Source organism: Semicossyphus pulcher, unplaced genomic scaffold, assembly GCF_022749685.1.
Source record: "Semicossyphus pulcher isolate SPU_LCO1_2020_fin unplaced genomic scaffold, fSemPul1.0.p SCAF_1, whole genome shotgun sequence".
Taxonomy (NCBI): Eukaryota; Metazoa; Chordata; class Actinopteri; order Labriformes; family Labridae; genus Semicossyphus; species Semicossyphus pulcher.
Window position 1 is genome coordinate 30,869,660 of NW_027211603.1, and position 21,264 is coordinate 30,890,923.

The 21,264-nt window shown below is 40.5% G+C and overlaps 1 protein-coding gene across 3 annotated transcripts in view; it reads right to left on the minus strand.

Annotated features, from left to right (window-relative positions):
* Positions 1–16,291: 16,291 nt before the first annotated feature.
* Positions 16,292–21,264, minus strand: part of cdh8 (cadherin 8) — a 104,274-nt gene continuing 99,301 nt past the window's right edge. Inside the window, exons 10-11 of one of the 3 annotated variants that reach the window (XM_069674278.1) lie at positions 18,593–18,844; positions 16,292–18,428 (exon numbers count right to left, since the gene is read on the minus strand). In XM_069674278.1, coding sequence (XP_069530379.1) covers positions 17,941–18,428; positions 18,593–18,844 — 740 coding nt within the window. In that variant the 3' untranslated portion in view covers positions 16,292–17,940. Of the gene's footprint in view, positions 18,435–18,592; positions 18,845–20,601; positions 20,629–21,264 lie in introns of those variants that run through there. The other 2 variants (XM_069674197.1, XM_069674350.1) reach the window with 2 other exon arrangements.

The following is a 21,264-nucleotide window of genomic DNA, read 5'->3' on the forward strand; positions in this document are numbered from 1 at the left end:
GAGACTTGGGCAACAGGGTAGAGAGGATGAGGAAAGCCATCCGCAGCACCACCGAAGCGGCCAGATCACACCTAGAAAATGTTCCACAGTTTCCCCGCTTGGCGAAGCACATTTTAAATTACCAAAGAGTGTTCATTTGTAACTATAGGTACAAAAATTAGAAAGTGGCTGGAATGCCTGTGAACTGGATATCTTTGTTGTAATAATATATTACGCTTGCAATCAGGTTTGAAATATAAATTGATGTTTGAAGTCAACCCAGGGAGGCTTTTAAAAGAGTCAGACTATTTAGCCTTGCACCCTACCTTAAGATTTCAAGTCAAAATAATGTTGAAGAAAGTCAGAATGAGGCATTTTGTTTTGGTCACCAGTGGTAATGACCACTGCAGATACAAGCTAATCAGAGACACGCTGCTAATGATCACTCTATGAAAACTCTAATAGTAGTGCTTGACATAAAACCATACTAGACCTTTGAAATACACACATGTACACACACAGATGCATTCAACACGATGTGAAAATGATTCTGTGTTGAAAAGTACTGTGTATGGAGAGCACGCTGCAGAGACAGAAGCACTTTGCACACTTACCCAATCAGTGGATGCTCACTTCAGTTCTGCTCTGTCGCCTGGCGCACCAATTCGCGGCACATTCTGTAGTCATCGAAGTAATCAGTTAGTACTTCCACCCTCCACACACTCCCAGAGCTGCGTTCACAGAGTGTGCCATTTAGACCTGGAAGAACACAATTAAAATTTCAATGTAAAAGCTAAATACTTTGTGCCTTCTTATGTGTCACTTACTCTGGTGTAATGATCACGGTGATGAACGATGTAATTCAGTTTGAAATCAGCGTTAAACTGGAGTTTTTCTTTTTTTTTAACTTTCAACAAATCATGAGATACATCAGATTTCTCCTCAAAAGCAATCAAACTCTAATTACCACAGCTTCATATCATGTCATTGGTATCATGGGGGAGTTACAAATCCCATATTCACTTTCATTTCAGCCTAACAGAGATGAGACTTTCTTTCAAAATGCTCAAACGTAGATGTTTTGCCCCCTCACTCACAGATTGACTTCATTTTGAACCACATGAATGAAAAAGTCATGAAAGGGAGTTAATATGGGCCTCTGCAGAAACAGGAAGTACAAATGGGTACAAATATGTGTCTGTTTTTAGCTTCTAAATACTGTGCACATATTGTGCAAGTAAATAGCCAAAATATCAAACAAACTAGCTTTTGCAAATTTTCTCTAAGTGATATAATGAAAATATGTTGACACTAAGAAGCTTGGTACTGTCGTTTGATTGCTTTAATGTTTGCCTCTAATTTCGATGGCCTTCATTTATTGCCTTTGTCCACACACCATGTGATGATTTTTTGAGGCCTTCTTATTCTTTATGTTTTGGTCTCTTATGTGGACAATAAATAGCTACAGCTGAATTATGCAAATATCACACAAGATTGATTATAAAAACATTCTTAAAGGGCCAGTTCGCCCATTTTAACCTCAGTCCTATCATACTCTTATGGGGAGCTAATGCCATTATGGTAGGGGAAAAAATGCAATTTGGCTCTGTGCCTTTGGAGGACGCTATCCGCTTCTCCAATGGGCCCTGGAAAACCTCAGCCAGACTACGTAAAACGCATCATCTGGCGGAGGCCAGGGAGCTTGCTAAACTACACTCAATCTAGGATGCCCGCCTCCTTTGTCATGTCTCATTCAGGTTTGAAATGTAGACTGCAGACCTGAAGATTTTTTAGACGATCCACCGGTATATTCTTGTCGTATTTCGGATTCTGTGCTCTGAGCCATTGCCTGCAGCGATCACTGTCCTTGACTGGAAAACGGTAGTATTTCACTCCAGCGTCTCTCGCTGAGCTGTTCCTTTCAGGGCAATGCACCCTGGGTGTCGTAGGAATGTAGAATGGGCGAAACCACGAGCTGTTTGTACAACTTTCTCCACAGCTGTGGCGCCATATTGCTTCTATCAATTACAGGGACCACCAGCTTTGACAGTGGCGGGAGAGAATTGATCCTTTTAAGAGTATATCTTCGAGATCTACCTAAACCATAAAGCCACCAGAAACCCCAATCCATTAGTCTGTAATTTAGGGTCTTATGCACATGACAGTAAGTATTTCAGTATTGGTTTTCAGTCCAAATTCACAATAATGTCATTTAAGTTTCTGTAAACTTTCCTGATATTGGGTTTGATTCAGGCCTGGTTTAAAATTAAAAGTATTTATGAAAATGACTCCACCAATCTCCCGGACCAAACAAAGGAATGGCCGCATGGTGGATAATTGGATAACATCCAGTGCTAAAACTTAGCTCTTATTTATAGGTTTCCTAACTTTTACTCAACTTTGATATCGTAATGCATTTTTGCCGCTCAAAGCCACATTTCCAGAAGCATTGGGGTGATATTAAGGTGGGACTAAAATGGCCATGATTAAATAATGAAAAAATACCCCTCACCAATTTCATAACAAAATGATACCATGTCAGTAGTAAAACAAAGGATGCTAGTGCTGAAGGGGAATGCTTAGAGCCAACAGAAAACACCTATACCTGCTGTATTCACCTGATGGTCACACTAATGATTAGTTAGACCATCAAAGCTGTTGGCTGCTTGCCCAAAACATAATCGCTGATGCGGAAGAAGAGTTGTGAAAGTGACTTTTAGATGAGGAAGAGTTTCTTGGCTAAGGCTACAGGAGCAGATATCAATATCTACATGTTACTGTCACAGCATGTTAACAGTTTATCAGACTTCACAATATAATCTTTTCCCCTTGTACACAGTAAAAGTAAAATAATACTAATATCCAAAATACTGTAAGTGGTGCCAACATCATTCCAATCTAGGTCCTTTATTTCTACTTTTTTTTAATCCTGACTTCAACATACCTGACTTCAACTTTCAGAAAACAAGAACAAAGTAGGGATTTTGCCACAAGAGAACACAGTTTATCACCACAAAGGTGTCATATTTACACTTGAAGATCACCATCACACTCCTATTAGTCATACCAGCGCGCCAAACTGGCATCTGTTGAGTGGGAGCCCCACTTTTAGAAGTTTAGAGGAGCTTGTGTGCCTTTATGGCCGCCTTGAACTGTAAAGCAGAGAGCATGTTTTATTCAGATTCCAGACTGAGGTGGACTCGGGTTCCCTTCACTTCCATCTGCAGCTGAGAGATAGCCAGGGATTGATGCACAATCAAGGGAGGAGGGTTTCAATGTAGTGGAAATCATTTCTCTCTCTCTTTCCGTCTCTCCTCCCCTCTCTTCATCTCCTTTACTCTAAAAAATCAGCAGAGTCCATGTAGCTTCCTCCTGCTTGTCAGCCCGGCCTGACCACTCTTTCACTCTGACACACACACCGCTGCAGTCGGCTCAGGCTGACTTGGGTTACCTGCTGAAAATGTATCTGTGAATGCATGCTGCTCATGTTGAGAGAAAAGGGAATCTGGAGTGTCTGTTACCTGAGAAAGACAAAGAAAAGGCCTGCAGGTGGGGTCGAAAGTAAAAACGTAGGAGAAACGGAGCAGGGGAGAAAAATGAAAGGTAAGAGGAGAAAAGAATAAAAAGGTTTTGAGAAAAGAGCAGGAGAGGACTGCTGTTCTCCCCAGGGACATAATTAGGTCTAAGAAGGCTAATCATTGGACATAAAGTACAAACTCTCTTCCTGTATTAACACATAACCTCGTCCCTTCACTGCCGGGGGGGATGGAGGACCCCATAATCATTTATCCGGTGTCATATCACTTCCAAAGAGGCTGTGCGGAGAGCTGGGACAAGACGCTTTGAGGCAAAAATCATCTGCATCAAAAGGTTCCTAGAATCAAACACATTTCCATGGGAATGCGGAACAGAAGTGCTTTTCTTTCGTTCTGAGCCCCAGCTATTAGAGAGGGCAGAATGAGAGGGTCGGAGGGAAGGAAGGAAAGAGATAGAAAGAGAGGAAGGGGAAAAAGGAAACCTATACGTCTGACTAATTAGCAAGCATCATATGTTCTGTCTTCCTATGAATGAGTTTATATCTGGCTGCCGGTTGTCTTCCTGTGTCCCCCTGCTGTTTCATTGCGTTGTAGGTATGAGGCATTTGCCAGCTCACCGGGGTGTCTTTAGATCTGTCTCCCAATGGTCACATTGGAATATAAATGATCTCAGGGTAAGAACATATTTGTAATGATTAAAACATGCCATGGTTATAAAACATTTAAAATCAAATTTTTGAACTTTCAATCTCTTTCATCAATACAAGTTTGTTTGAGGGAATGAATTGATTTTAAAGATGCATGGATCTGAGATGAGTCAATCATGGAATAAGCTGATGTTGAACTGATTATTGTTTGCTGCCCGGGTCAACATAGCAAGGAAAGTGTAAACTTGAAAGAAATGGTCCAGCTCCACCAACATCCAGTGTCTCAGGACAGCCACATTTGGCCTGCAATAACCCCAGCCCCTATCCCCCCCCCAACTCTTCAAATACTCTTCTCTCTGGCTATCCCTCCAGATATCTCACCTCCTGCTGACTCCCTGTCCCTCGGCCCCCATTGCGTCTTTCTCTCTGCTCCTCGTAAAATACAATATTTATCTCTGTCTGTTTGAGTTCACTCACCCTTATCATTGGGTGAGCTCCCTCTGGCTCTGAGGTGGATTAGTCGAGGACTCATTGACATTACATTGGTCATGAAATATGCATATCACGATCAAAGGTGATGGCAAGAGAGACGGCATCTCTACAAGAGCTCACAACCTGGAGTTGATGTGCTGCTTGAAAACATAAGCACAGAGGATCAAATTGGGTAAAGCTTTAAAGGCGCAGAGAACAACTAAAACATCATTAGACTGGATTGATGTGAAAGCTTATATAATTGCAAAGAACAAAGTCTTAGAGAGAATGTATGTATGTCCTAAACATATGTGCAAATACTTTGATTTTGATTTCAGTTTAATGGTATTGATCATTTACAACAGAGCCCAGCTGGGGGTTAGTTGCAGTCATCTTTTTTACCCTAGGCTTTGGACAGAAAAGCCTGCCAACTCTTTCATTTCCCACATCAAAACATCTCGCAGGATGAATAATACATTTGGGGGGGAAAGAATATTACGTTTAAACCAACAGGATTACAGGCCAGGATACATCAATAAATACATAAACCCCCTGAAAATAGTCTCTGCGATTCAGTATACATGATAAAATATGAGACCCTGCATGTATTGAAAAATGTTCCCGTGTTAGCTTACAGTCCTTTTCTGAAAGAATAAATGTACAAAAGATATTATTGAGCAATACTAAGAGTCTACAGCGGTGCTTAGGGTAATTCTAACGTCAGCATTCCAACTTCAATCAGTCAATCAATTGTAATTTACATAGAGCAGGTCAGAACGTACTCTTTATAACATAACACAACAACACGTAATCCCAAACATGCCCACAATGACAACAGTAACATGCTGATGTTTACCAGTTTACCTTCTTCACCATGGAGCATGCTTACTGTTTTGTACCTGAGGTAGATAGGGGAGTTAGTAGTTTTGCAGTTACAGGTATTTGATCAGGTATTTGGCTACCAAAGTATTGATCAAATTCAGAATATGATTGATGGCAGAACAAAGGAAACAAGAGGATCCAAAAGTCAGCAGGACTCATCCTCTGGGCACCTCTGATTCTGTGCTAAATGTCAAGACAATCCATTCGAAAGTTGTCCAGACATTTCATAAAATGTCCCCCACAAATCTCAAACTGATAGCGGTGCTGGATCAAAAATTGAGGAATCAAGTCAGTATAATTCATCCTCTGGTGACTATGTGTGTACAAAGTACAAATGATCATTTCTCTGATGCTTTGCAAGATATATCGATGTGAAAGAAAGTGTTGGACCAGCCAACGTACAGTCCAACAATAACCCCGTCCCTGATGTTGCTACTCTTGGTAAAAGTTCTAGCCGCTAACAATAGAACCATTTTGATCCTTTGTTGTTTGCTCTAATCTTGAATGTTGACACATTGTTGGATGTACACATCCATGTTGACTGTCATTTAAAGTTCTTGTTGTGCTGTTACTCTTGTTTAAGTTCAGAAAGGGTCACAAAAGTTGTGTTGCAAAAGAGCTCTTTTTGATTTACTTTGCTTTTATTTGTTCAAACTTTCTCGCTGTGGAAGTGTTGCAGACATAGCAAACGGCACCCATCTGTCACATAAGTAAGTTAAACTGAAAGCAAAAGGCAGCTCTAAATAGCTTTGTGGCAAAGATCTTTATACAAACAGACACTCCAAACACAGTACAGCACAGTTTGAAGTGACAATGTGGGTCTCAGCCATTTTGGCCTGACCCAAGTGTCTTCAATAGTACATATCATGTCTATTCTATCATCAGATGCTGTCAAATTATGACATCGCTTATGGTTTGAGGCATTTACTGCATCATTTTTTATTACTTTAAAGATGTTACTTGAACATACATTGCAACATACTTGTACATACTCGATCCAGTGTCTAAGGATCAGTTCCTACATATATCTGAAAACAAGCTAGATTATGAAAAATCAATCAAGGGTCCATTTTCATCCAAAGAAGCTGACGTATATTCCCTGCAGAGTAGCTATTTGATTTGTGCTTTCACTTAAATACCACAATTCCATGATACACAACAACACATCATGTTCAAACAAGAGTCATCTCCATCACTTATTATTACACTTGTTATTTTGTCTAGTCACTCTGAGTATAACCCAATGGATCATCATACACAGTAAGCCCACATTTACATGTTAAACCTGGCCTGCCTATCTGTATACATTGTACTAATGCAGGCTCTACCTTTACTAAACGTCTTCAATCCACGCAGTTAGAGCATCTCAAAGGTTTCTAGAGACACTATAAGCTAAGGGGGGACCAGAGGTTGTGCTCCCATTATTAGGATATCACTGCTCAACCTGCCTCTGGAAATTTGTACGGTACTAGAAAGGAGGCTGGGGAAGGGGAACTTCTTTTGTTACTGGGGAGATCATTGGATTGGTCTTGGAGAAGGCTTATAACTGTATAACGTTGTAGTCTTGTGGACTGTTTCTATGATCCATGTGGTCCTAATAATCAAAGCAAGAGCTACGTCAATATTCTCGGCTAAAAGTCAAACATGCTTTTTGGTGATCGTTGACCTCCGTCATCATTCCTTGTCGACAGTTTGTGATACTTACAGACAATATCTTGAGGCACAGCCAGGAAGAGGATATTGTATGGCTTTGCTTCTTTGTGGTAATGTTGGCTTCATCAAACTATGACCTCCAGCAGGCACTGGGGCAGTTGAAGAAAGTATGAAGTTGTCAGGATGTCACGTCTGCTGGCAAAAGCTGAACTGATCTCTCTGGGTTGGGAGTAAGTTAAAACAGACAATGAGATCCACGGGTAATCGGTTATGCAGTTATGCTGGCATTGTACCAAACTGTGGTGCTGAAGGGGGAACTTCAAGAAAGCAACTCAACTAAGACTCAGCCCTCTCAACCATGAAATAATGAGATCATGGCTGCAGGTGAGTCAGCCTTAGAGATATGGTAAGGAGCTCATCTAGCTGGAGCAAAGAGTGGGGCCGCTGTTCCTTTGGAGATTGCAGCCTCTGATTAGGACGCTCTTGGGCCTACCTTTGGAGGTTTTCCAGATACGTCCACCTGGAAGGACAACCCAAGGTAGACCCAGATAGTGCCCTGGCCAGGCAACACCTTGGGATCTCCAAGGAAGAACTTGGAAATGTTGCTTAGGAGAGAGATGTGACAATACAACCAAACTATGTGCAACTATCAGATAAACAATGAGCAGTGTGATAAATTGACAACCCACTCAACCACCTAAGCTACAGAAACCCATTATATAGAGAAACTAAATCTTTAGTGCAAATAGTGGGTGCAAATATGGGTACCATTCTTTGGCTACTTGAGGGAAGCTTTGAAAAAAAAAAATCACAACTGTTATGTTGATATGGGAAACTCGTTAGAATACTGTTTTTATGTCTGCACATCTAGCAATACGAGTAACACTGGGATTCATTTAGAATTTTGTGTCTGGCCATGACACTGAATAAAGTCTGAATTAAAGTCTTTTTTCTGCTTTTTGCTCTTGAATGTTCTTCAACATCCTGTTTAAAGTATGATTCTGTTTTGAGCTGTTAGCACGACTGTCAACAGGCAGTGTTAGTTCCTTATATCTAAACTGTGATCAAAATAGATTGTTTTTTGTCTTACAAATGTATGAATTATTACAATGTAATCACATGCATTCCATCTAATAAGGAATTTATTTTTTTGCACTGATATGGAGTGACGTTGTAGACATACACATATTGTAGGCCTAGCAGGACTACATATTTTAGGCCTAGTAGTACTGCTTATTTTAGGCCTAGTAGTACTGCTTATTATAGGCCTAGTAGTACTGCATATTGTAGGCCCAGTACAGCATATTGTTGGTCTAGTATATGGCACATTATAGGCGTAGTAGTGCTGTATTTTGTAGGCCTAGTAGTACAGCATATTGTAGGCCTAGTACTGCACATTATAAGCCTTGTAAAATACATATTGTAGGTCTAGTCATACTGCACATTATAAGCCTTGTAATATGCATATTGTAGGTCTAGTAATACAGCATATTGCAGGCCTAGTAGTACAAAATATTGTAGGCCTAGTACTGCACATTATAAGCCTTGTAATATGCATATTGTAGGCCTTGTAGCACTGCATATGGCAGGCATTGTAATATACATATTGTAGGTCTAGTACTACTGCATATTTTAGATCTAGTAGTAATGCATATTGTAGGCCTAGTAGTACTGCATATCGTAGGTCTTGTAATATGCATATTGCAGGCCTTATAGTTCTGTATATCATAGGCCTAGTATTGCTGCATATTGTAGGCAAGGTAGTAGAGTATATTGTAGGCCTAGTATTACTGCATATTGTAGGCCGAGTAGTACAGCATATTATAGGCCTAGTAGTACAGCATATTATAGGCATAGCACTGCACATTGTAGGCCTAGTAGCATGGTATATTGTAGGCCTAGCATTACGCACATTGTAGGCCTAGTAGTACAGCATATTATAGGCATAGCACTGCACATTGTAGGCCTAGTAGCATGGTATATTGTAGGCCTAGCATTACGCACATTGTAGGCCTAGTAGCATGGCATATTGTAGGCCTTGTAATATGCATATTGTAGGCCCAGCAGTGCTGTGTACTTAAGGCCTAGTAGTACTGCATATTGTAGGATGTGTCGAGACGGCCCTGATGTGTTTCCGTAGTGTTTTGCTATTTATAGACTTTTTTTGTTTGTTTTTTGCAGTGGTGTGTACATCACATTTTGTCCACATCACATGAACATGTAACTGCTCATTTGCGTCACAAAGTTGAATGTTAAACCTTCAACTCTTAAAAATCAGCAGCTGAGGATTTTTCACCTATAATAAAAAGCTGTCAATTAGTTTCAGAAAAATAAGTGGGCAGTAGGCATTCAGTTTCAGTAAAACCTGTGAATAAAATGTACACTTCTGCAGTCCTTGGTTGTTATTCTGAGACAGTAAACATCTTCACCCCCCTGGTTTTACACATGCCAAAGGAGAGTGTCATTTTTGTGGGCTATGGCTTTTTAATTGAAACAATAACTTAATACTAAAACATAAAGTCAAGGTTTTTTGCAGGTTCACTAGTGTTTTGCTGCACGTTCTTAAAAATTTGTCTTCAGTGTTGAGAAAGTTTTTTCAAGAAGTATGCCGAAGTAATTGCGAAAAACTCAAAAACACCAGCATCTTTGTGTGCACTACTGGACTTAAGCGTCGAGTCAAGTAAAACATGTTTGTCCATTTAGAGAGTTCTGGATATTTCTGAACAGACAGTGATTTCATACGAACAAAAAAGAGCATGATAAAATCTCAACAGTGTACAAAGTGCTGTGTTGTCTCTAAAAAGAAAATCAAAGGAGAAAGTGATGATGTTGCTGCAAAGTCACCAACTATAATAACTTCCAACAGAGTGGTGTCAAACAAAGATAATCCAAACACAGCCCCATGCTGCTCATGAGACTCGCTCTGTTGTCCAGCAGGGCCAAGCTCCCTTCATCCCCTGAGCTGCTGTGAAGCAGCCTGCCGGCGCAGGAACTGATTTAGGTCCCAGCAGTTATTTGGCTAAAGCAGAGACAGTGGTGCACTGTAAAAACGGCAGGGCAGTTATGGTGCAATTCTGCTGGCTGTGCTATCCACCAACAGAGGTGCTAATTAATGCTAATTGCAAGAGGGGGTCAATTATACACTCCATGGTGCATGATTAGGACCACTGTGTCAGCGACGAGTGAATGAAAACAACAGCTAACCTCTCCTCGGCTGAAACAGAGCACAAAAACATATTGGTGCATTAAAGGTGTAATAAGAGGGATTTTCTCTTCTGCCTCGCACAAAATGACCATAATAGTTCTCCAGGGAAGGGATTGAGCTGTAACTAAAAACCAATACTCAGCAATTAACTTCTGGCTTTAAGAACTGACTTGCAGCCTGTAGTGTTGGGTTGTTAAACAATAACTATAACCACTACAATGGGGAGAAAGTGAGGTTCCTACTGGCCCCCACGCACCTGCATTACACCTGCACAGATTCAGCTTTTTACTCGACACTTCCTTTGGAGTTCTGTAGCAGCTTGCTTGTTCTCTTCTCTACATTCTGAAAACATGACTTTACTGTCTTGTTAATCACAGTTCCCATGGGTGAAGGGAGGCATGTGAGAGTAGGAAAGTTCCAACTGTAGTTTAACTGGATGTCAGAGTTTGCTGAATTAGCTGTGGCTACACAGTCCTTCATGTCAACAAAACTTTGAGAACTGCTAGCAGAATGAATTGGACCAGCAGCTGCCACCATATGGTGTTTACGTGGTTTGGCGGTTCAGTGACCAGTGGTAGAAACACATGATTGGTTGGACCATTAGTGTGATTCTTTTCCAGTATGAAACATTTAATGGGCCCCAAAATGTCTTTGTCCACTTTGGAAACAAACTTCGAGACAGGCTGCCTTTAATCTTCGATGATTTTCATTATCCTTTGTTTAGACAAGTCCACTTACTCCACTACATATAGCTGCACCTGATCACACTGTTTACTTTGATTTTCTTTTGTAGTGGAGGTGTGGAGCAATTCTCACAGCACCCTCACAAGATGAAAGTGGACGAAATTAGACATGTAAACACTGTTTGATGGAACTTAATTAAAAAGTTACTGTTAAGGTTATTCTTCCTGAATAAGTTCAATCATAATGAGGGAATAATTTCATATGATAAAGAAATTGGTTTATTTGTGAATTCTGTTGGGACTTGGCAGGAAAGGTAAGAAAGCTATTTTTTTCACACAAATTGCATAGGGCGTCTTTTTTAATACAGTTATATGTATGTGTTTGTAGCAGATAATGAACTAGTTCTTACTGTGAAATAAATTATAGATGCATAATTAATTATCGTCATTTCTAAGTAGAACACCAGAGTGGTATTTGTTTTAATACGTTTGTTCTATGCACTTAACAAGGACATGAGTATGATTGTGTTTCACCTGTTATTTTAATTTGGAATCACAAAATTAGTACCACAGCCATTTAGCAACTTACAGTGTGAGTGTAGTCAAATACAGATGCATTATAAATAACTAAAACTCTCTGATATGATAAAAAACAGTTTTTGCAAATGAATTTAAAAGTTCAATACTCAGATATCCAGCTCCCTGAAATGGGTATGTGTCATATAAGTTAGACTTTACAGTATAAATTGCTTTCACTGTTTTTGTTCACATTTCAAACATTTTTATATTTTTGGACCTTCTCCCAGCACATGAACAAACTCCCTAAAAAAGGTGCACTTGACATAGAATCTCTTCAGCTATTACAGCCCAGGTATTAGTCAATAAAGTCTCAACATTATTGTCAACTGTACTGTAATAAAAAAAAAGGTTAACACTGAAATTAGTGAATTGGCCTTTGTATCTGCTCTGCTGTTTCTCAGACTCCATATTGATTCATTTTGCAGATGCTTTTTGCTTTTATAAATAATTGAATTGTTCAAGAATAAATGTAAAATTGGAACTGCTGGATACCACTGGAGGTAAGTGGAAAAATATACAACTCTAATTACTTCTGTTGATTTTGTGACCACATGGTGCATACTGCTAAATGAATTAGTGTTTAATCAAATTACCACAAGCAATTTAGCGCGCAGCAAACCTCGGGCCAGGTAGATCTCCAGCACAGGAGGACCGGTTAGTTTCTGGAGCTTTAGATAAAATATACTATCTGCTGTGTGTAGTCTGCTGTGTGCTTGATGGGCACTTAAAGGGGTCAGGGTTCATTCAGATGTCACTCATATTTTACAGAGAATTGCAGACACATGACCTGAGTGAAGCTGTGTGAGGTTTCCATCCACGAAGAACAAACATGAACAGCACGATCTAAGGATTGTGGTTAAGTTGGTGTCACTTGCAGTTAGCAAGGAAACGCAGTATATCAAATTAGCACAGCACAGTCAGATTGGACATTTAACTTGGCTGTTTAACTGTGTCTCTTCAACATTACAGTGAGAGCTGAAAACAAAGACAGAAAATTGTATGACATTTGTTCACATGGAAGTCAATATTGTTCGTGCAACTTCACAGTGTTTCTGTGTACTGCCTTTGACCTCAACATGATCTGCACATGGCAGAGTGAAACTGTCGGTACTTGTTTTACTTTTTAAACATTGACAACAAGTGCTGCCCAAATAGCGTGCAGTAAGTAAATACAAAAAATATATGCCAGAAAATTTGGTGTCTAAGACACACTTTCAATACATTTTTTCCATCTAAAAAGTGGGCTGCGTCCTATATACCAGTGCGACCAATATACCAGTATTGCTATAATCTAGCTAAAGTTGTTGATTGTTAAGTGGTGACATCACACCTCGGCATTTTACTGTTTCCGGGTCCAAGTCGCTACAACGTCTGTTATTTACAACATGCATCAGTGCTGGTTTCCTCGCTGTTTTAAGCGAACTTGATCGTTGCTAACGCTTCGTCACGGACATGCACCGTCATGATCGCCATGCAGCCGCCACCCTCACAACAATCAACGTTCCACCGTAAGCTGCCAGCTACCGCTACCTACAGCTCCGGTAGCTAGCATGATTGCAAACTCAACATGGCGAACACAGATGGTATAGGCTGTAATTTGTGTGTTTTTAATGTGTTTTAAATTAAATGGAAATAGTGTTGAAATAACTTGTATGTATGTTTGTAGTAATAAATAGCTCTAGAAAACCCAAAACAGACTGCGTCTTATATTCCGGTGTGACTTATATTCTGGATTTTACGGTATATACTTTCCATGTTAACACACTTGATTCAAACAACATGCTAGCTGAGTGGTGTCAGTGACAGCAGCATCCATAGCCACCATAGCAAACTAAAGATCACACTCTTTAAATGCAGATTATGAAAAGGCCCATTTTCTACTAAAATAAACCTGTTTCATAATATTTCATAACAAACTATCATATTAAAAAATAATGACATTACAAACTGAAGCAGTTTACTCTCCCTGAAATCAGCTGCAACATAGCAATCCACACTATCCATATCTCAAAAACCTGGGTAGAAAGCAGATTCTTAATTTGTATGCACCAAAGTTTGTTTGTAATTGAGGGCATCTCTGGCAGGCAACAGTAATTACAGTTTCTAAACCACACGAGCTGCAGCCACAGGCCTGCCTTAGAAAATCTGCCACATATCAGCGGGGAACAACAAGTGCAAGGTTGTCACCCGAGGGACACTTCCATTACGTGACAAAAGTGAGAAGATAATTTGATTTACTGTTTAGTTAGGCAACCTCTGTCAGACCTGCAGCCACACACAGCAGTGGGGCCGCATGAAGATTGACTACAAATGAGTTTACTGACCTGCCGGGGTCGCACATTCCCGAAAACAATTTGTGCTATCATTTAGCGTGAGATATCGGTGGGTAAAATGTGTTCCTTGGCTGATTTTTGACTAATGGACCAGGTGTGTACAGATCGCTGCCTCCTGGTTTAACATCACATCCGATCCGGGAGGGCAAACATGTCTGACACACCGACGACCAAGTCTGGAAAAGGAATTTAAAAAATGAAATTTGTAAACAGATAAAAAGATATTTGTGGTTTTGACATCAAATATACTGTATCTTATATTTGTCCCTACTGTCCATATTGTTGTCATTGCAAGAACATTATCAAGTAGAGCAGTTCCCCGTTTTAACTGTGTGTGAGTGTGTGTGTGTGCGTGTGTGTGCGCATGTGCACTGCACGCTCTCTCTATAAGCATATGTGTGAGTGGATTTGTGTAATTTGGTGCCTGTGAGTTCAGTCGAGCACAGCCGTTAATTGATACGATCAAAAGCTTTTGTTATTTATGAGAAACCTCAATATCAGATAAAGCTGAACAAAAGTCTAATCTTTCGACAAGATTAACAAAGAGAGGACGATGTTCAAAAAGAAATAAAAAATAACAAAGGCAAGGAAATGGGAAATTGCATTATATCTAATCTCCTTGGCTCTTAAAATAAAATAATAAAAAAAAACAGGGGCAGATGAGTATTACTGTAAAACAACACCACACTTACATCCCGCACTAATTATTATAATGAAGGCCTTTCTCTTGTTAAACTTTTATCTCCCTCGGTACATTCTATCTGGATTAATGGTAGATAATGATAGAGGGCAGATTAGGTTGTGTTAATCTTATTATACAGTACATAACCAATGATACTGTATTGAAAGTATAGGGACAAGTATTCGTTTTATTCTTGATTCCCTTTTTTTTTTTACCATATTTTGAAGTATAAATAGGTTTTAATGAGATGTTTTTTTGCTACATCTTTCTCAAAGTTAAATTTCATAATGTCAAACTGCTAAAGCAAATCCTTAAGACAGTATATTTTCTGAACAAGCAAAAAGGCAACTTTTTAGGCATGAAAGTTACCTTCAACATCACAGATATTTCCAAGCCAGGAAAAAGATGATAAGCATTTGACATTTTTGTCTCCTTGCCGACGTGTTTTCCTATCTCACTGCTGTTTCAGGGTGCAGGTTCAGCCTAAAGGGGTAATAATAGAATGTAGTATCAAGTGGGTTTAAAGTCCATTTTAGCTTTCCGTAGCATCAAGAAAGACATTGGAACAGACTTTTATAGCATTCAGCCACAATGTGAGGTGACTAAGTGAAGAACACTGGGTGATATATAATGCTACGGGGCTGCTTTTGTCTTTATCCCACTGTTTGATGACGCACAAGCCTGCCAGAAGCTGTTTCAGAGACTCAGCAGTGCCGTCCTGTTGTTTTAAAGAAGGGTCCATTGTGCTTCTTGTTCCTTTATTCAGCTGTTGAAATTGTTGATGTTTCATGAGCTATTTTGTGATGAAATAACTTACTTAAAAGATCTCTGTACCCACTTTCAATAAACTGTTCTATGAGAATAAATATGCCATCAAGCACCAAAACAGACCCAGGAAATTATTTCAAGGCACACTGCTTGGATACCATGCTGCTAACTTAAACCGAAAGCACCTACAATGGAAGTGGACAATGGAGCAATGGAAGAAGACGGCCTGGTCTGATGAATTACATTTTCTTTTACATCATGTGGATGGCCGGGTGCGTGTGCATCTCTTACCTGGGAAAGACATGGCACCAGGAAGCACTATGGAAAGAAGGCGAGCTGGCGGAGGCAGTGTGATGGTTTGGGAATGTTCTGCTGGGAAACCTTGGGTCCTGCCAATCATGTGGATGTTACTTTGACACGTACCACCTACCTAAACATTGTTGCAGCCCAAGTCCACCCCTTCATGGAAATGGTATTCCCTAATGGCAATAACGTGCCCTGCCACACTGCAGAGATGGTTCAGGAATGGTTTGAGGAACAGGACAAGTTCAAAGTGTTGACTTAGCCTCCAAATTCCCCAGATCTCCATCCAATCTAGCATCTGTGAGATGTGCTGGACAAGTCTGATTCATGGAGGCCCCACCTCGCAACTTACAGCAGTTAACGGATCTGCTGCTAACGTCTTGGTGCCAGATACCTCAGAACACCTTCAGAGGTCTATTGGAGTCCATGCCTTGATGGATCAGGGCTGTTTCGGTGGCAGAATGGGGACCTAAACAATATTAGGCAGGTGGTCATAATGTTATGGCTGATAAAAGTAATGATTTCCCGTGACCCCTGACCAACATAAGAAAACCACACCATTCAGCAATATTTATAAAAATATATTTCACAAAGTAGGAAACAATACAGGGTATCTTAGATTACAGTACAGGGAGTAAATAATTGAACATACACATTTATAAGCAGTAAAGCACAGTAGAAAATATGATCTGCATGTAGGACTATTCCATATATATTGTTTAGTCTACCGAGAACTGCCATAATACTGTATCAGTACAAACTGAGTATGCACGCAGCTGTAGTGCCATTGAAATTATCATTATGTGCAAGAGCTAACGTGCAGAGACAAAACCTACCACCTCATTGAAAGCTAATGACGTTAGCAGTAACTCTATGTACAGTACAAGTCTTTTTTCTTGATATCATACAGTGTAAGCGGACTATGCACATGGTCTGCATCTGTGTCTTAATTATTAATGCAATCTGTGTTTCCTACATGAGATTTGATGTTTGGAAGGAGTCATGTACTCGGGTATCAATTGGACTATTGTGCTCAGACACTAACTGCTGTACCTCAGAATATATTATGAGATATATTTTACACACAATTAGCATGTGTCAGAAATGTCCCATTCCTGCAGTCCCAATTAATAAGATCCTCGGTATTGTTGCGGTAACTTAGAGCTCTTGTTGGCCTGCTTACATCTAGTCTATATCATCAACTGCAATAAATTCATGATATGGTGGGGCCGTTATGAAACAGTGTTCAAGTGGTTGAAAAAACAGCAGAATGTGAAATAATCTAAACACACTCACTTTAAATTGTCAGCACAGAAAAAAATGATTAAAGAACAGAAATACAAAAACTCATAGAACAATAATGAAGAATCAACACTCTTGTCAAAAAACAGTAGATTACAATTGTATTTAATGTTGCTTCTGTAAAAAGAAGGCCTCAGAGTTTCTACATTTCTCTTTTTTGTCTTCACTTCAGTCTTTTATAGGCTAGTAACACTTGCGACCCACACCTGTAGCGTGTAAATACAAAGAGTTGTATAAAGCAAGCCTTTCCGGGCTTTAGAGAGTTTATAAATGTGGCCACCAGAGAAGATATCAAATGATAACAAATTCACTTAAAGCCAATACTGGTTTGTCTTTTTGCTTTTTTCAAATCATACATACATTCATCATTGTAATGTAGACCATATATTGCTTTTTCATCGTCATTCTGTTTCAGATCGTCACACAGCTGGTTGCCTCACGGAGACGTGAAACAAGAGTCCCTCTGCAGCTTCCGAGGTCCAGCGTGCCGTCCATGGAGCGCGGTATGGTGTCCGCTCAAGCTTCTGACAACCCAACGATATTCTTTATATCCTTTCATTGGGCCGCTACCAGCAATCCCAAGGTTTTTCTGCTACTGGCAGTCACAGCAAATGACTAACACCCAAAATACTGCTAGACACTCCACAACGTAATCTAAGTTACACTCCACAAGAATCATAGATCTCCTAAGAAAGACATTGTTTGGCTCAACAATTACAATGCGCTTGAAGTAGTGGATGACGACTGCTAAACCTCACTCTAAGAAGAATACAAAAAGGTGGCCTCCCTTGTTATTAACTGTTTTTATTCTTTTTAAACACCTGTTTCTAAAAGCCAGCAAACCCCCTAGCGTTTAATACACAAGTATGTGGACAAGAAAAAAAATCAGAAAGGTCTTTTTTCTAATAAATCAAAGGTCAGGTCTCGCGGTCGCTCTCGCCCACAGAGTAGAGCTCCCCAAGTCTTCTGAAGCGTGGGCCCCACTCTCTGAGATAGTCATAGTTCTGGTCCGAATCTGACGACGCCGTCTCCAGCGAGCTGAGGGAGCCTGCAATGGATCCCCGGCCCTCGTATCCATAGATCTGGATGGAGTCGTAAGGCGGTGCCGTTGGATCATTGTCTGCCTCGTGGAGTCGTACGTTGATAAATTCGTCCACGTCCACGCCGTTTGGGCCCGAATGCTGCCCTGCCCGTGGCATGAACTGCAGGTCAGGTTTGATGTCCTTGCGTGGCAGGTAACCATTGATGCCATCTGGGTTCTGCAGTGTGGCGATGTCGAAGGCCTCCGTGTCCTCCTCGCCACCTCCTTCGTCATCGTAGCGGATAATATTCTCCCTCACATCTTCGTCGTCCTTTATGATCAGGGGCTCATTCTTGTGTCTCCTCAGGGTCACAAATAGAACTACTATTACTGTCAGAAAGAAAGATGGAGAGAATAGAGGAAAGGAAGAAGAAGTCTAGGTCAAGCTTTGACTAGTGGATTTTCTGTCACTGCAAGGTTGCGTCATAAAGTTTTTTGTCCACATCTGTTAAACCACTTTATGGTAATAATAAAAAGGAAAACCTCACCTAACAGCAGTATGATGCAGGCCAGGATGGCGATCAGAGCTCCCATACTAAGGCCTATGGGTAAGACGTAGGCCTCCACATTGCAGGACTGGACGATGCCGTCTTTACTGCACCCGCAGACCCGGATGGTCAAGGTGTTGGTGCTGCTCATTGGTGGATTCCCATTGTCAGTCACAATGATTGGCAGGAAGTACATCTCCTGTTTCTGTCGTCGGAAGGTATCGTGCTTGGCCAGAACACTGATTGAATTGTCTGTGGGAGAGATGGGTAAAACCAGAGATGAAATTTTGCAAGATGTGTGAAAAAGCCATTATTAATATTCATGCTGGTAACAGACTGAAGCTCTATTATTAAATCGTGTGAAGATGAGTGCAGCATGAGGGTAAACTCATTTCACATCAATTGTCACCGGGCTTTCTGGCATTATCAAATTCTAATGCTGTTGACAGATTTCAGCCATCTTTCTCTTTCTCAACAGTCTGATTTGGGAATTCTGAAGGACCCCGTTCGCTGCCCCCCCTTTGAAAGCTGAAGAAATGAAGGGACCGTGGCAGGCGACACTGACTTAGAAGATGGCACATGTCGACCCAGAAAGGTGCCAGCTGCTCTTTGATGACACTTCTGTGAAGCCGCCTGCTCATTAGCTGGCTCTCCTTACCCTGCTCACATTATCAAACACTCGCAGTCCCATATGAAACTACTCCTGCTGATGTTATGGAAAATGTACAAGGTTTCTGGTAGTCTAACCTTTGCCTCTCTGCTTCTTGGTGCCACTGAGAGCAGAGGACTGGTGATGATCACTTTAGGGCCATGTTGAAACATTCTCATTGACAGAGCAAACTTAATCAAAAGATGGAAGGCTTCATGATAGAATTATTTGCTTTGCACAATCCGTAATTGATGTGAACATATGCTCAGATTTATTTTCCTATGAGTGCTGCCACAAAGTGGTACGCTGTGCTTTGTGAGCACCAACATGTCCATCTTCATTTGGATCATTCAGCAGTGCTCAGTGAGTTTGCAGTATATAGTAGTGTAGTAAACCATCAGGGCGTGTCCTCGTAAACAGGTCATTTCCATTTTCTTGGCAGCTATTGATGGTAAAAATAGAATTAAACATCTCCTGCCCGTCAGCTCATCGACAGAAAAAGTCTGCAGCTCAAAGAGAAAGACAGCTGTGCTGATAACCTTCAAATAGATTAAACTCTCTGCAGTTAGACTGCTCTTTTTTTTATCTTATATATATGTTAAGGTGCATTAAAGTGTTGCATCAGGCAAATAGATTCTGGTGAAGAAAATCAAAAAAATCAAATCAAATATAAATCATCACCACAACAAACACCCGTTTTAGCTATAAATGACTTAAAATGTCGGAGGTTCCAAATGACAGCAGTGACAGCAGAACTGAAAAGTAAAACTAAAGTCTCTCAAGATTATGAGACACAGCGCACTCATGAATGCCTAACTGGCAGGACTTAAATGTCTTACAGTAGCAACATAATACCAAAGGATTGGAGGCAATGGAGGTAACGTTGGCAGATCCAGTTTAGTTTAGAAAGAAATTCTCACTATTGTTGACAGTTTGTATCAAAAGCTGAACAGTCCTCATCTCAATAGCCTACATTTAACCTCCTTTAAAATATGCATTAATATTTTAGACTATAGTAATAGAAAACATCTTAAAGTCCAACAGAAATCCTGTTTTCACTGTGAAAACACAGTTTAACACTGTTGTTGTCAAATCTGTCTCTGGCATCCAGGCTTCTGCGTGGACGGGCTGGGTGATTGACGCCTGCTTCGACACAACACAAGCAAACCTACAGTGGACAATGTTTCTTTACAGGCTGAGAACACTGACATTTTGCAGGTAGATTTTAATGCTGGACAGTGTGCTTTTGCTGACTAGCAACACAAAACACCTCCATGATCATAGGAAGAGAAGGAGACATTAGCTTTTCAGTGTCTGTGGCTCTTTGTTGTGTTGTGTCACAGCTGTTGTCAACCTCTGACTGGTTTACTGCGGGGCCGTCTTCAAACTAAGAAAATGAAACAGAAATGTGGGTACAAATCACAGAGCTATAGGCTGTAACATGAGAAAAAAAACAATTTAATTTCAGTAGGACTTAAAATGAGTCTGTGTTACTTTAACTAAACAGCAGCAGCTGTGCCTCTAATTAGGGGATTATGCTAAAGGCTAAAACATGGTGTAACATTAGCACCAGTAAAGAGGAACCACTGAACTGACTCATTGATGTCAGTAACAAAGTAACAGCCATCAAAGTGTCCTTACATTAGCCACTAGGTACAGTGTATGCCAGAGCAAGTTAGGCTGTATGGCGGCAAAATGCGTGAGTGTATTGATCGGATTGAGCAAAGGCGCATTTTATTGCTAAGGAGTTTAACTTGATGTTTTCATGAGGAAGATTGGATCATTGCTTAACACATTCACATGGAGCCTGAAAAGAGTTCCTATCAGCAGCATTTCAGCTCAGGCAGTGTAAGTGCATGTTGTCTCAATTACTGAGAACGGGACGCTGCGCTCTGCTGCAGCCCCGCCTCCTGAACACAGAGTTGTCAGACAGCTCGATAACTTGTGTACAGTTGGTCAGAGCCTTGGCGATTTTCCACAGCATGGACAACCCCTAACCTCTTCACTGTTCAATCCCTACAAT